The following is a 16,513-nucleotide window of genomic DNA, read 5'->3' on the forward strand; positions in this document are numbered from 1 at the left end:
GTTGAATGCAGTATTTATTTACACTTTGGCTTTATGTTGTTTAGGTTTTATTCATGTACATTTTTGTTAATGGAGTCTGAGAATCCATTTTATTTTTGTTTTTGGTTGTTTTGTTCATTTTGTTTATCAGTTCCAGTGTTAAGTATTCTTTTGAAAATAAAGTGTATCTATCTTTGGCAGGAAATCGCATGCATTATTACGTCATTTCCATTAAATCAGTGTAAAAAGGTCTTCAAACAATATTATCGTTTATTGCAATACTTTTTGAGACAATTAATCGCTCAGCAAAGTTTGTTATAGTGACAGTCCTAGGTGTGACCCTATTTAGAATACCAGATTACTTTACTATAATTCACTATAATTTAATTCACTATAATCTTTTAGGGAATAAAGATTTGACTCACCATCTCCTTCCAGCACTCATATCCACTGGCTCATCCATAATGTTTTCCTTTCCATTCTTACTTTGACCGACATGAACACTGTGGCTGCCAAGCCTCAAACTTCCATTCAGCTTCTCCTCATAGGTCGCACCCATTATACTCTGGTGGTGGAGGGAGCTGGCACTGGGGCCTTTTCCATCTCCAAGCGTCCCTGGGACCTCTAGGGCAGCCAGATCAGCTAAGTCCTTGCGTTTGAGAAGGGCAAGCATCTTCAGGCGCTCCATGGCCTCGTGACCCTCCATTTTTAGGCGCTTTGACAGAGCCTCCTCCCTCTCACTGGATGACTCTAGACCTCGCTTTAACAGGTTGAGCCTCAGTGTATCATCAGACATCCGCTCCATCCTATGAGGTTAAAGAGAGAGAGAAATAAAAGCATTAACAAAGTCAGATTAGACAAACTAACCATGCCTTCAGTCACAGATTTAAGACAAAAGGGTCCAAAACTACTCTTTGTTGGTCTGAGTCACCACACTTCAGTTTTTAACAGGAGATGTACAATATGACCAAAATATTTAATTGCACAGTATCCCTCCCCTCCACACAAACAGTGAGCTTTGGCATCTCGCCACTAAAATGAACCATCACATTTTGACATTAAGGGTAGTTGGTGTTCAACTAACTGACCAAACAAAATATCAACATGCACAGATGCATGAATCATTATAGACTGCCAAATAATCGAAGTAGTCTTTTACAATTGTGATATTGCATTCAGGTCTAGTTGTGCAGGTCTATTTCGACAAAATCTTTGTTGTTCCTCCTCAAAAGTGACATCCTCTTAAAGTTTGTTCAAGTGAAAAGAGACAAAGCAGATTGATACATGATACAAACAAAATATATGAAACAGCAGCTGCTCAAAACTACAAAATCAAAATGTGCATTGAGTTTTAAAAGTCCAAATAGTCACTGAATAGCAAAGTCAAACAATGAACCACTTTGCTAAGCAGGATTTTTTCCTTCCACACAATATGGTAGTAATGCATTCCTTAAAACACAACAGCAAGGTGGTGATAATGCACCAAATGGTCAGACAGGATATGCATTTTCTCCCTGATATTCATGTCTATATTTATTTTTAAATCATGTCACACCTTGGATTCCATGGCTTATTTTCATCAGGTTGTCAATTGTCCCACCAGGAGAAACAAGATAATTGATTTATTCTGATGTAAATGGCGCATACAGGGCTGTTGCCCTTCCCCCACTGGGCAAGTCAGCCCCAGTACAGCCACATGGTCCAAAGGCAGGGTGTCTCCACTCATTCTATCAGAAGACAGAGTCCTGAAGCAGAGGAGGCCCTGAGAGACAATTATAATATAACAATCTGGTATGTGAGGGTATTGAAGGGATGACTTAGTGTCTAACAAATTATTTAAATTTCTGTGTGATCAAAATTCACAGACATATCTTAATATTCTTCTCTCCCACCCCAGTTCAATGTTACCCAAAAAAGAAACTATGGGTAACACAGGGAGTCCTGACTGTACTCAACCAGAAGAAGAAGGCTTTTAGGACTCCAGAGGGAAGTGGAATGTTGCCTGAGGGAAGAACAAGATTGCTACAGGAGGAAGGTGGAGCAGAAGCTTCGAGAAAACTGCTTGAGGGATGTCTGGATATTTTATTGGATATTTTAAACTTTAACAAATAAAAAACTGCAAAGTGGGAAGTACAATATTATTCGGCTCCCTTGCGTTAATACTGTGTAGCGCCATCTTTTGCTGTGATTACAGCTGTAAGTTGCTTGGGTTTGTCTCTATCAGTTTTGCACATTGAGAGACGGAAATTCTTGCCCATCCTTCCTTGCAAAACAGCTGGAGCTCAGTGAGGTTGGATGGAGAACACTTGTGAACAGCAGTTTTCAGCTCTTTCCACAGATTCTCGATTGGATTCAGGTCTGGACTTTGACTTGGCCATAACACCTGGATACGTTTATTCCATTGCAGATTTTGCTTTATGTTTGGGGTCATTGTCTTGTTGGAAGATAAATCTCCGTCTCAGTTTCAGGTCTTTTACAGACTCCAACAGGTTTTCTTCTAGAATGGCCTTGTATTTGGCTCCATCCATCTTCCCCTCAATTTTAACCATCTTCCCTGTCTCTGCTGAAGAAAACCAAGCCCAAACCATGATGCTGCCACTACCATGTTTGACAGTGGGGATGGTGTGTTCAGGCTGATGAGCTGTGTTGCTTTTACACCAAACATAACGTTTTGCATTGTGGCCAAAAAGTTTGATTTTGGTTTTATTTGACCAGAACACCTTCTTCCACTTGTTTGGTGCGTTTCCCAGGTGTCTTGTTGCATACAAGACTTTTTATGGCTTTCTTCTTGCCACTCTTCCATTAAGGCCAGATTTCTACAGTGTACAATTGATTGTTGTCCTATGGACAAACTCTCCCACCTCAGCTGCAGAGTTCTGCAATTCATCCAGAATAATCATGGGCCTCCTGGCTGCATGTCTGATCAGTCTCCTCCTTGTTCCATATGAAAGTTTAGAGGGACGGCAGGGTCTTGGTTGATTTGCCTCATATTGAAATGGAAGGAGTATCAGACGGTGATATGATACTCTTTCCATTTCAATATGATCTCATGCCTTGGGTAGTTCATTCTTCACATCATACACAACTATCTACGTTGCATTTAGGGTACCTATTTCAGCCATGTGAAACAGCTAAGCCATCAATGCTGTGCACACTGTGGGATTCAAACCTTGTTGACTGCAGTGTTTGCAGGGGAAAAGAAGTTTTTCCCTGATGTTAAAAAAACAACAAAATCAAATAAGGTTTAGGGACATTTCATAAATGTTTGATTTTTGATGTGATGATTACATTGAAAATACCAAAAACATCTATACTGTATTCTTTGAATCTCGTGAAAATGATTAAGTTGTTTAATTTTTTAATTTCTTATTATCATCTAAAAATAAGTGAACAAGAGTTACACGGACCTACACTACCACTTTGGTCATATTCACCAAAATATTTCTGTCTGACAGGGTCTTTTTCAAACAATGATGGAAAAATCTGACGGCCATCCATCATTTTAACAGATTTCACAGACCTGACCATTTGGTGCTGCCGTGCAGACATGTTTAACTTTATGCACAGAGAATAAGTTATATCATGGAGGTAACTTAAATGAATCAAGAAAAGAAAAATTTCCTCAGAATATCATCTCTGTTCTGGACACTGAACCATGCATCTTGCTATCTGGGAGTAGACAGCGTCATGTTGAAGAATGATAAACTTTGGACAGTGGGTGATGCAGCTGCCCCACTGCAGCTGGATTCTTCTGCTGAGAAGAGTTGTTTTGGACTCAGATGACAGAGACTCTTGCCAACTCCTGATCACTTCAACTGGAGAAATATTTCCTGATTTCAAAACTTTGTCACTGCAGAGAAAAAGTCACATGTATTCATCTGCTTGGTGTGTGATCACAAAATGTAAATAATCTGTTCAACTTGTTGAGTATTAAACCGAATGACAATTAAATGCAACTTAAATACGTAAGCACGTGGTTAGCCTGGAGGGACTCGCTACATTCCGCGCAGACAGGAGCAGCGCTCTCAGAGGTAAAACCCGAGGAGGGGGGCTGTGTATTTACATCAACAACAACTGGTGTAAAAATGCCATGACTGTCGCCAGTTACTGCTCCCCGGACATCGAGTTTCTGACTGTTAACTGCAGACCATTCTACCTGCCCAGGGAGTTTACTGTTGTTAGCATCACTGCTGTGTATGTGCCCCCCAGTGCTAACACTAAAGAGGCTATGACTGTTCTCTACCGGACCATCAGTGAGTTGCAATCCTCACACACAGAGGGCGTTTTCATCATTGCTGGGGATTTTAATCAGGCCAACATGAAGACTGTTCTCCCTCATTTCAACCAGTATGTGGACTTTCCAACCAGGGGAGGGAATACTCTAGACCAGGCCTACACCAACATCAAAGAAGCATTCAGAGCAGCCCCCCGCCCCCACCTTGGCTCTTCAGACCACCTATCTGTCATGTTAATTCCTGCATACAAGCCCCTGCTGATCAAAACTAAACCTACAGTGAAACAGGTGAGGGTGTGGACTGAGGGGGCCATGGAGGCACTCCAGGACTGCTTTGAGTGCTCTGACTGGGAGATGTTCAAGGAAGCAGCCACTTACAACGACCAGATCAACATCGATGAGTACGCCATGACTGTGTCAGCCTACATCAACAAGTGCATAGAGGACGTCAGCATCACTAAGAACATCATCACCCGGGCCAACCAACAACCCTGGATGACTAAGGAGGTACGGGAAATGCTAAAAGCACGGAACTCAGCCTTCAAGTCTGGCGACAAGGAGACACTGAGGACAGCAAGAGCCAACTTGAACCGTGCTATCAGGTTAGTAAAGCGTACTCACAGTCAGAAAATACAGGAGTTTTTCCACGACACCAGCAACACCAGGAGTATGTGGCAAGGCATACGGGCCATCACAGGTTACAATCCATCCTCCCCTCCAGTGGGCGAAGTTGATACCGACTTTCTAAATGGACTCAATAACTTCTATGGGAGGTTCGAGGCACTGAACAGTACTCCGGCAAAGAAAACTGTTCCCCACCAGGAAGAGGAAGCACTCTGTCTGGACACAGCTGATGTGTTGAAGACTCTGAAAAGAGTCAACCCACGGAAGGCCCCAGGCCCCGACAACATACCTGGGCGGGTGTTCAGGGAATGCGCAGGTCAGCTGGCTGGTGTCCTAACAGACATTTTTAACACCTCACTGGACCAAGCCACAGTGCCAGCCTGCCTCAAAACTGCCTCCATCATTCCGGTGCCAAAGAAACCTTAAGTCACCTCTTTCAACGATTACCGGCCTGTGCCACTGACTCCCATCATGATGAAGTGCTTTGAAAGGCTGGTAAAAGAACACATCGTCTCCAGATTCCCCTCCACATTCGACCCGTTCCAGTTTGTGTACCGCCCACACCGCTCCACTGAGGACGCCGTCTCCTCCGTCCTACACCTGAGCCTGGCTCACCTGGAGGAGAAGAACACTCATGTGCGGATGTTGTTCCTGGACTTCAGCTCAGCATTCAACACAATCATCCCACAACATCTGGCAGGAAAACTGGGACACCTGGGCTTCAGCACCCCCTTGCGAAACTGGCTACTAGACTTCCTCACCGACAGACCTCAGTCAGTCCGGATCGGACAACACACCTCCGATGTCATCACCCTCAGCACAGGCTCCCCTCAGGGCTGCGTCCTGAGCCCTCTGCTGTTCACTCTGATGACGCACGACTGCGCCCCCAGGTTCGCCACCAATTACATCGTGAAGTTCGCGGACGACACAACGGTGGTGGGCCTCATCAGAGATGACAACGACCTGGACTACAGAGAGGAGGTGGAGCAGCTGGTGGACTGGTGCAGAGACAACAGCCTGATCCTGAACGTTGACAAGACAAAGGAGATGATTGTCGACTTCAGGAAGAACCGGCCCAGCCACGCTCCACTGCTCATCAACAGCTCGGCTGTGGAGGTGGTCAGCAGCACCAAATTCCTGGGGGTGCACATCACAAATGACCTCACCTGGACTGTGAACACCACGACTCTGGTCAAGAGGGCACAGAAACGTTTGTATTTCCTGCGGAGGATGAGGAGAGCACACCTGCCCCCGCCCATCCTCAAGACGTTCTACAGAAGCACCATAGAGAGCATTCTGACCAGCTGCCTCTCTGTGTGGTGTGGAGGCTGCAGCGCCTCCGACTGGAAGAACGTGAGGAGAGTGGTGCGGACGGCAGAGAGGATCATCGGGGCTCCCCTTCCCTCCATTCAGGAGATTTCATCCCAGCGCTGCGTGTCCTGAGGCCAAAACATTGTCAGTGACCCTTCACACCCCCACCATAGACTGTTCTCCCTGCTGCCCTCTGGAAAGAGGTTCCGCAGCATCCGGTGCAGGTCCACCAGATTCAGAAACAGCTTTTTCCCACTTGCCATCAGACTGCTGAACTCTTAACTGGACTGCACTCGAAATAACTGGTCTCCACTTCATGTACATAGCTAAATAACTTCTATTTACCTGTCACTCCTGCACTTTATATTTAAATATTTAATATTTATATTTTATTGTGTGTCTTATTTATTCTGAGTAACCTCATTGAAACCTCAAAACATTGTCCTGAGCCGTATGCAACGAAATTTCGTTATGTATACACCCCTGTGCATACAAAATGACAATAAAGTCTGTCTAAGTCTAAGTCTAAATATCAATTTAAAAAATAGATGGGTAAAAATGGGTTATGATTGGATTTTTTGACCCCATCAGTCAAAATTACAGACAACGAAGAAGTGTAGCGTGACCTCTGCACTAACCACTTATAAATCAAGCAATTCAGTTTTGACATTTGGGTCCTGGGGGTTCTGCATTATTCCCAATGCTCCTTTTTCCAAATAAACATGCACAAAACATGCAGAGGAGACCTGGCTTCCAACTGCTAGAAGAAAAGCACACACCACCTTTACATTGAATGAGCCAGAAAGTATTTTTCCTGTCTCCCTTTTTTGCCCTCTCTTTCCCTCTCAGGAAAAATAAACCGAAGTGAAACTTCACATAACATTTGGAAGAATTTGTGGTGAAAGCGTCTACAAACGATACAGCCTTCTGAACTAAACTAACTGATTGAAAGCTTTCCAACAGGATTTTTTTTTCCAAAACTTTGTTTCTGCCCTTGCTGTACACTATTGCAAAGAAACCCCTCTCTACCTTCCCCCAATTTTTCAAACATTCATCTTTTCTCCTCCTTGTCAATGCAAGAACAAACACACAACTATTCTCAGGGGCCAGTTAAATGTAGTAAAAGCGATATAGTTTTATTTGTTCATATTATATTGTCCAATCAGGTGAAGAGATACCCATGTAGCAGGATGGTTAAGACAAAAAAAAAGGGACACTTGATTGTTTATCATTGAGTGCGAATATGTGTGAGAGACAGAAAGTTGCTGTTTATCATACCTTACCTGCACACATGAGAAACTGCTCTTAGGAGTGTTGGACTGAGAAGTAGTTTGGGTGATGAGCTCAGCAGACTCAGTTTCACCAGGTGTTAGCTAATAATTGCTGCTAGACTGGAAGTGCTGTGTGGGGAAGGCATGGGGGAGGAGGACAACTATGTGGGGCAGAAGCTGTGCTGTGGACTGCAACTCCAAGAAGGAGCTTTGTGGGAATCGGAGACGCTTTGTATGAGCAAGAATTTAGGCACCCTGAAAGGCTGCTACCAGAGGAGGTAGCTGGCTCTTTTCGTCTTCATACTCCTCAAACAAAGTTGACATCAATGGGAGACGGGTTGCTCCATGACAAATGAGCTTCCAAACCACCTGAGGGCACTGCAGACCATGAAGTCTTTCAAAAAATAGCTGAGGACTTCTGGGGTGGCGCCATGCTGTAAAAGGCAGGAGAAAAGGCTGCTCTGAAGAACAACAACAAAACTAGCATTAAAATAAGGTAAAAACAACATAAGGAAAATCCACTCTTAAAGTGATATTAAAACTCATGGAAAATATGGTTAAAAAAGTAAAGAGTACGGAAGATAAAGGCACAAGAGAAAAGAGTATTGGAATGGCGGCAGTACAAAGGCATGCAGTGGAACACTTGAAGCCGCCGAACAAAGACCGGGATTCGGCTATACTTCACGAGCACGAAAAGAACATGTGGAACCAGTAGGACACAACAAGAGAGCACTGGCTAGGCTCAAAACAAGTGTTAAGGAGCTCCTGAACAGGACAATATCTCTAGAACAGAAAGTAGTTCACATGGAGGAAAGATTAGAAAATACTGAAGACAAAATGAGGCAGATGGAGAGGGCTGTGACATTTCTACTCTGGGAAACAAACTTTCAGAGAAATGGAGCGACTTAAGAGTTGAGGATGAGGCGGATGGGTTTAGTTCACACCTACATTTTCCCCTTACGACAATCTTAGAACATTGATCGTTCCAAGTATGTCGCTTCTCATTTCGTAACCGATCATCCTGTAGTGTGTGGTGCGTTACGGTAGATCGTTGTGGCCGCTCCGATCTAAATCAGAGGTTTTCCCTGACTGGGAGCGTTAACGCAGCCTGTTGAATGTGACAGGTAGCCAATCAGAAAGCGCGGATTCTCCTCCTGCTTTCTGAGGGAAAATTACAGAGGGGAATCCCAAACAGCTGACACGGCGCAACCCAAAGTGCAGTGGACATTGGAGATGATATGTGGAAACAACATTAATGTTTATAAAACATTACGTGCAAAGAATATAGAAATGAGGAGGGGAGGAGTTGGAGCAAAATTGCTATGCAGTTGATGAACCCGGTAACTTTTCAGCTGTTCTTCCTTAACGTGACATAAATAGTTTATAATGATTTTCATTCAGTCAGGACGTTACGCTGACACTAGAGCATTGCAGGTATGGTTTTAAAATGATTTCACTGGACTTGTAGCAATTATTTTGTGCCCATTATTGGACACCACACGGCAAGATCGAACCGTTATACCTAGGATTTCTGTCGGCTAGTGTGGTCTCTCAGGTTTTGAAAATGGGCAGACAGCTCTAAAATCGTGCAGTGTGCGCTGGGCATTACACTAAGGAAGTGAGGAAGGGGGGGTTAGAGGAGAGCACGGGAGTTGAGCCTTTTTTCACTTAGTGTCAACAGAAAGAGAAAAAAGCCGGAAGAGATGATAATGCCGATATTTAAAATAACGTCAATAGTTTTAATTTATTGTACGATTAATTGATTTATCGTTTATCGCGACAGGCCTAATTGTATGACACATAGGAGACATGACAATTTCAGTATGTACATTTCCCAAATGAGGAGAAGGACACTTTCTTGAGGAATGATACTAATGAGGGAGACTTCAATACGGTTCAAAATAATATATTAGACAGGTACCCTTCTGACTATGGACCACAGACAACAAAATCTAGAATGCTAAATAGTATTCAAAATCTTAGTCTCATTGATGCCTGGAAAAATATCAACCTCAATAAAATAGACTACACATTCTACTCAAATCCACATAAAAGTTATTCTCAAATAGATTATTTGTATACATCTCGGCAACATATACACAAGAAACTAAAATGTAAGATAGAAAATATTTTTGTTAACTTTAAGCATAGGCAATGAACCTAGTTTCAGATATTGAAGAATGAATGTATCAATCATATGTAATGAAAATATTGTCAAAGAAATCAAGAGATGAGGGAGGGGTGGAACATAAAATATCATTGCTTGCCAATGATTTATTAGTGGCATTAACAGAACCACTCTGGTCAGTACCAGCTCTATTAGAAAGTCTTAAAGAGTACGGGAATATTTCTGGATATATGACTAACGAAAGTAAATCCGTACCAAAAATGTTATCAGGTTAATGCCTAAAAGAAAAAGTAAAGTTCAAATGGACAAATAAAGGGTTCCGATACTTGGGCATCACACTTCCAATTTCACAGTTATTCAAAGCAAATTATGAAAAGCTGATGAAGGAAATTATAAAAGACCTAGGAAGATGGGAGATTTTACCACTGACCCTAGGTGGAAGGGTAGAATTAATGAGGATGAATGTCTTGCCAAGATTATTGTTTGTATTCCAATTACTCCCAGGTTCCAATCACTCCCAACTCCTTTTATAAAGAGCAGGATAAAAGATTATCAAGGTTTGTGTGGCAAAATAAAAAGGCAAGAATGAAACTCAAAATACTTCAGTCCTCAAAGAATAATGGAGGGCTAGGTTTACCTGAATTAAGGAACTATTACTGGGCTGGTCAACAGAATCCTAATCCTATGGCTAGCAAAGGATCAGGAGACAATATGGTTAGATAAGGAGCAAAGGGCCTGCCCAAATATGTCTCCAGATAAACTGACCTTTACAACAAAGATGGTTACAAAAAAGTCTCAGGATTCAAAATTACTGGATTTAGGAACAATATTTGGTCAAGATTAAAAAAGAAATTCAATTTACCTGACTCTATATCAAAACTAGCTAGGAATCCAGATCCAGAAATCTTTTAACAACTTCAACAGGAATTTAATCTACAAACAACTTTTTATAGATATCTTCAACTTAGACATTATCTCCAGAATCATAGTGAATGGCAGAAAAGTTCAACAGATAAGACCAAGACTGAAGAAATTCTCTTATCGATAGCAAAGGTGAACCAAAAAAAAAAGGTCTGATCTCAAAACTATACAAAAGCCTACAATATGAATCCAATGTTAACAATAAGGAGATTAAGGAGAAGTGTGAATTGGAGGCTAATATAATAACAGCAGATGAAGATTGGGGAGGAACATTTAGCTCTGGCCACAAATTAACTAAGCCCATCATGGAGGGAGTTTGACTGGAAAGTTAAGATTAATTCTCCAATTACCACATCTAAACATGGTAAGACATTTCAGCTTTGTTGGAGAAATTGTGGAAAGTTGGAGGACTTCACTCCAACTTTTTAGGATTGTCCGAAGGTGGCCGGGTTTTGAAAAAAATGTGCAGATATAAAAAGTATTTTAGGCATTTATTTAGATTTGGACCCATCTGTATATCTTAGGGATAATTTTCTTGGATACGCTCGACAAAGAGTGTATAGCATATACTTGGTTAAGACCACAGCCTTCCAGTATTACACAGTGGAGATATAGAATTAAAAAGGTCCACATTATTAAGAAAAAAACATCAAAACTACAACTTAAAAAAGAGACAATTGAATCTAAGTAGAAACGTAATACTAGATTCATATTGTAACCTTGGCACCTCTATTTACTTGCGTGGATACCTTTAGAGTTTGTTTTGTATTATTATTATTATTATTATTATTATTATTATTATTATTATTATGTACTTTTATTACTCTAGTCTTTATTTGGATTATGCTTACTGTTGTCCCTTTCACTGTAATTATCATTGATTTATATATGGATGTTGTTAATGAATATTGGCTTCTCTTAATGGGGCTAATGTTTATCGAAGGCAAATTTATTTGCTTGCTTTTTTTCTCCATCGATAGATTAATAAGATGCAAAATGTGAGATGTAACAAAGGTGGACATGTATATATTTTTGTAAAAGAAAGGTATTGAAAATAAAAAGTAAAAAAGAACTTCTTGTTCCAAAGATCTTATGATTAATATTTAATAAGTTTTTGTTTTTACATTGGTTTTTATTGTAATGCTGTAGCACTTTGAAATTTACATAAAGTTATAAACAACATTTTATTGCATTATTTCTCAAACATGCATGAAAGAATCAAAGCCACATGAATGTTTTTGATGAGAGAATAACATGACATGACAGAAGGCTATGACAATTTCATAAAAGTTTCTCCCCTCATCCCTCTTTAAGAAGGAGAATTTCATTTGCACAAATCTGCGCAAAGAAGGAAGACTGGAAAATGTTTTGATTTTTTAAAAACATTTCAAAGCCTCTCTTTGGAATGACCATAACATGAGTTAACTAACAAGTTTTGTTGTCAGCCAAGATAAAATATGAGTTAAGTCTAGACTAATATAAATTTACTTGTCTTTAAATTGCCAGTTTACTGTATAAGGCAATACACACTTTCCATAAAATGGGTAAAGTGATAGTCGCAGCTCTATTATTACATTAGACAACAGATCATTGTGAATGTCGCTATGACAACCAGTCATCTATTTTAAGCCAGAGCACTAATCAATTCCTGTTCTGTTGTTTCCTGAGGTATGGGGAGTTTAAGTTAAGGTAATTGGTACTGATAAGAGAAAAGGACAATATTTAGAATACGACAACCTATTTTTGGGTAGGTGAGTGAATGTGCAGTTGAAGACAAAGAGCAAAATAATTGCACTAAGGACTTCATGTCAACATACATCAAAGGTCTCTCCACACAAACTCCTAAAAAACTAATTTGTCTGTTGTGGTGTTAATGTTCAGTATGGTTGAAAACTACAAATGGCCACTTGTGATGACACCATAAAGGAGCGTCGGGTAGTACTGATGAAGCTGATTATTATGATGATGCCTATGCTGGAAGTTTGTTGATCCTGAATAAACTAATCATGATGATACAGTCTGATTCAGCGCACTCTTTTCAATAATACAACCTGGTGTCTGGAGTGCTGTAGGTCATTGTGAGGCTGCAACTCTATTCAGGTACTGGAGACATGGCTAATGACAACGCACAGAGTCGCTTCTGCTGGTCCGTCTGCAACGTTCAGCATCCAGCCACCAAAGTCTTTCAACTTCACAAAGCCGCAGGAGTGGGCCAAGTGGATACGACTATTCGAACGGTTTCATTTGACAACTAACCTGAACTCTAGTCCTGAGGAGAACCAAGTTAACATGCTCATTTATTGCATGGAAAATGCGGCAGATGATGTTCTGCTGGGACTATCAAAGAAACATGTATCAAGGAGTTTGTGATGGTTTTCAAGCTTTCTTGGTTGTCAAGAAAAATGTCATTTATGAGCGAGCCAGGTTCAACATGCGCAAACAAGAGGAGCATGAAACTGTAGATGCCTTTGTTACTTCACTGTATGCGGTAGCAGAACATTGCAGTTATGACGCGCTACATGATAAATTGATTTGCGACACATTGGTGGTGGGAATGCAGGATAAAATTTATCTGAACGTATAAAGCTTGACCCAGATTTGACACTGGAAAAGGCCTTTAATTTGGCAAGTCAAAGTGAAGAGGTGAAACGGCAGCAATCCTGCCTGATCAAATATAGAAAATGGAAAATCTGTTGAAAGGGTATACAAAAAGCAGCATGCCCATTCTAAATATCAACCCAAGTCACACACTACTACAAATAATAAAGGGAAGATTTGTCAGTGTTATAAGTGTGGCAGTTCTTCACCCAATCTCAAACGTTACGTCCACTCAACGGGGGGAAATGTAATTTATGTGGAAAACAGGGACACTACAAAAGACTGTGTAGAAGGACGTTCAAGACTGCATGCTGATGAAAAAGATGACGATTCTTTGTTCTTAGGCAGCATTACAAATTAACCTTGGAGGGGGGATGTTGAAATAAATAACAGAAACATCTCATTCAAGATTGACATTGGTGCTGATGTTACAGTTCTGCCTTATGCCATGTACAAAGAAATATGGGGAAGTTTATTCCACAGTGAAGGAGTGAGACAAGCCTTTGAGGAATCTCTTGTCAAAGAAAAACTGTTGGATATGGGGAGCTGATCAGGCCAGAGCATTTCAAGAACTGAAAGAGATGCTTTCATCTCCACCAGTGTTGGCTATGTACAATACTAACTGGGAATGTAGTTAGTATGCTTATGGTTGGGGGGACTGTGCTGCTTCAAAAATGGGGTCAGGAATGGAGACCTGTTGCATACATGTCATGATGTCTAACACAGACTGAGCAGAGATTCGCACAAGTGGAAAAAGAAGCTGGAAAAGGGTAGAGTGCCTTCTCCGGGTCAGGGGGGGTGTCCTGGAGGAGTTCAAGTATCTCGATCTTGTTCACGAATGAGGGAAGTAGGAAGCGGGAGATCGACAGGCAGATTGGTGCAGCATCTGCCATCAAGCGGGCACTGTACCGGTCTGTTGTGGTGAAGAGAGAGCTGAGCCAAAAAGTGAAGCTCTCGATTTACCGGTCGATCTACGTTCCCACCCTTATCTATGGTCATGAGCTTTGGGTCATGACCGAAAGAACGAGATTGCGGATACAAGTGGCCGAAATGGGTTTTCTCCGTAGGGTGTCTGGGCTCTCCCTTAGAGATAGAGTGAGAAGCTCAGTCATCCGGGAGGGACTGAGAGTAGAGCCGCTGCTCCTTCACGTCAAGAGGGGCCAGCTGAGGTGGCTCGGGCATCTGGTTAGGATGCCTCCTGGACGCCTCCCTGGTGAGGTGTTCCGGGCACGTTCCACCGGGAGGAGGCCTCGGGGAAGACCCAGGACACGCTGGAGAGACTATGTCTCTCGGCTGGCCTGGGAACGCCTTGGGATTCCTCAGGAGGAGCTGGAAGAAGTGGCTGGGAAGAGGGAAGTCTGGGCCTCCCTTCTGAAGCTGCTACCCCCGCGACCCGACCCCGGATAAGCGGAAGAAGATGGATGGATGGAAAAAGAAGCTTTGAGTCTTACGCGGGTGTCTGAAAGGTTTATTGGCAAACATTTCCAAATGGAGACTGATCATAAACCTCTTCTGAATCTGTTGAGTTCCCAGATGTTAGATGCTCTTCCACCACGTATTCAGCGCTGTAGAATGTACCTCATCCTATTCCATCTCATATGTGCCAGGGAAGCGTCTGTGGACAGCTGATACGCTGTCACATACCCCCATCACAGAAAACTTAACAGAAACTGAAAATAATATTTATGTGGATAGTGTGATACAAAACTTACCTGCAAGCATGGGTTACCTTGAAGAGCTGAGAGAGGAGCTGAAAAGGAAAGGGATATGTGCACATGTGATGCAGCTATGTAAGGAAGGATGTTGTAGTGTGTAGGGACACACTACAAAAGTGAACCAGCACTCAGGCTGTATTGGATTGAAAAGGCATTTCTTACAGTGAATGATAGTCTTTTGTTAAAGGGGGAAATACTTGTTATTCCTTCAACTATGAGAAATGTCCATCATGAGATTACATGAAGGACATCAGGAAATGGTGAAATGTTGAGAACGAGCATGGCAGTCAATGTTGTGGCCTCGACTGAGCCAGCAGCTAAAGGAACTGGTTCTAAAATGCCACACCTGCAACAGAGAGAAAGAAAATCACATGAGCCACTGGGAAAAATTATATTCTGGTTGTGGATTATGCCTTGCAGCAAGAAGGTCCTGGGTTCGATTCCCAGCCCGGGGTCTTTCTGCATGGAGTTTGCATGTTCTCCCTGTGCATGCATGGGTTCTCTCCAAGCACTCCGGCTTCCTCCCACAGTTCAAAAACATGACTGTCAGGGTAATTGGTCTCTCTAAATTCACCTTTGGTGTGAGTGTGTGCATGGTTGTTTGTCCTGTCTGTCTCTGTGTTGCCCTGTGACAGACTGGTGACCTGTCCAGGGTGTACCCTGCCTCTTGCCCGGAACGTATCTGGCATGATGGATGGATGAACGGACAGATTTGTGAAAATTGCTCAACTAAGTCCCACAAGATCAGCAGATGATTCCTCACCAGAAATCTCTGTTTGCACATCAAGGCATTCCAGAAGTAATGATCACAATAATGGTCCTCAGTTTTCCTGTGCTGCTTATGTTACATTTGCAAAGTTACATTGATTTCACCATATTACAAGTAGCCCAAAATATCCCCAAAGTAACAGGGAAGCTGAACATGCTGTTAAAACAAGAACTTTTTGAAGAAGCCAGCTGATCCATATCTCGCCTTACTTGCCTATAGTGCAACACCACTCTGGAATGGATACAGTCCAGCAGAGCTCCTTATGGGAAGAAGACTTTGCGTGATGGTGCCAACACTTCGATCTTTGTTGAAGCAATATCTTCTGAACAGTAAGATCGTAACTCAAAAAGAACAGGAGAGAACGATAAAAGATGCAGAGAGATATGATTCACGCCACCGAGCAAGAGTTCTCAGCAAACTTACTCCAGGACAAGGTGTGTGGATTAAAGACCAAGGCAGACCTAGCAGTACCGGAAGGTGATGTTGCTGCAGAACAAGTTTAACAGAGTCCTGAAAAACCTTCACTGCAGAGGTTTCCTGAACTCTCACCTACTCCTAGCACCAGGTTTGAGAGACGAGTTGTGAAACCAGATAGACTGAAATTGTAGCTAAAGGAAATAAAGTAATTTGTGTAAATATTTTGCTAAAAATTTAAGAAGGATTAAATATTTATTTATCCATCCGTTGTCCACTAGTGACACACTGCTGGTGCCCATCTCAAGCGAACGTTTTGGGTGAGAGGCAGGGTACACCCTTGACAGGTTGCCAGTCTGTCGGAGGGCAACACAGAGACAAACAGGACAAACAACCATACACTCACAGATTCACACCTAGGGAGAATTTAGAGAAACCAATTAACCTAACACTTTTTGGACTGTGGGAGGAAGCCGGAGTACCCGGAGAGAGCCCACGCATGCACAGGGAGAACATTCAAACTCCACAAAGAAAGAGCCGGGCCGGGAA

The 16,513-nt window shown here is 42.2% G+C and overlaps 1 protein-coding gene across 1 annotated transcript in view; it reads right to left on the reverse strand.

Moving 5' to 3' along the window:
• gatad2b (GATA zinc finger domain containing 2B) overlaps positions 1 to 16,513 on the reverse strand; it is a 64,101-nt gene that overhangs the window by 38,734 nt on the left and 8,854 nt on the right. The window contains exon 2 of the mRNA XM_044139151.1: positions 405 to 785. Coding sequence (XP_043995086.1) covers positions 405 to 784 — 380 coding nt within the window. The 5' untranslated portion in view covers position 785. The remainder of the gene's footprint in view (positions 1 to 404; positions 786 to 16,513) is intronic.

This window comes from Gambusia affinis, linkage group LG14, assembly GCF_019740435.1.
Source record: "Gambusia affinis linkage group LG14, SWU_Gaff_1.0, whole genome shotgun sequence".
NCBI lineage: Eukaryota > Metazoa > Chordata > Actinopteri > Cyprinodontiformes > Poeciliidae > Gambusia > Gambusia affinis.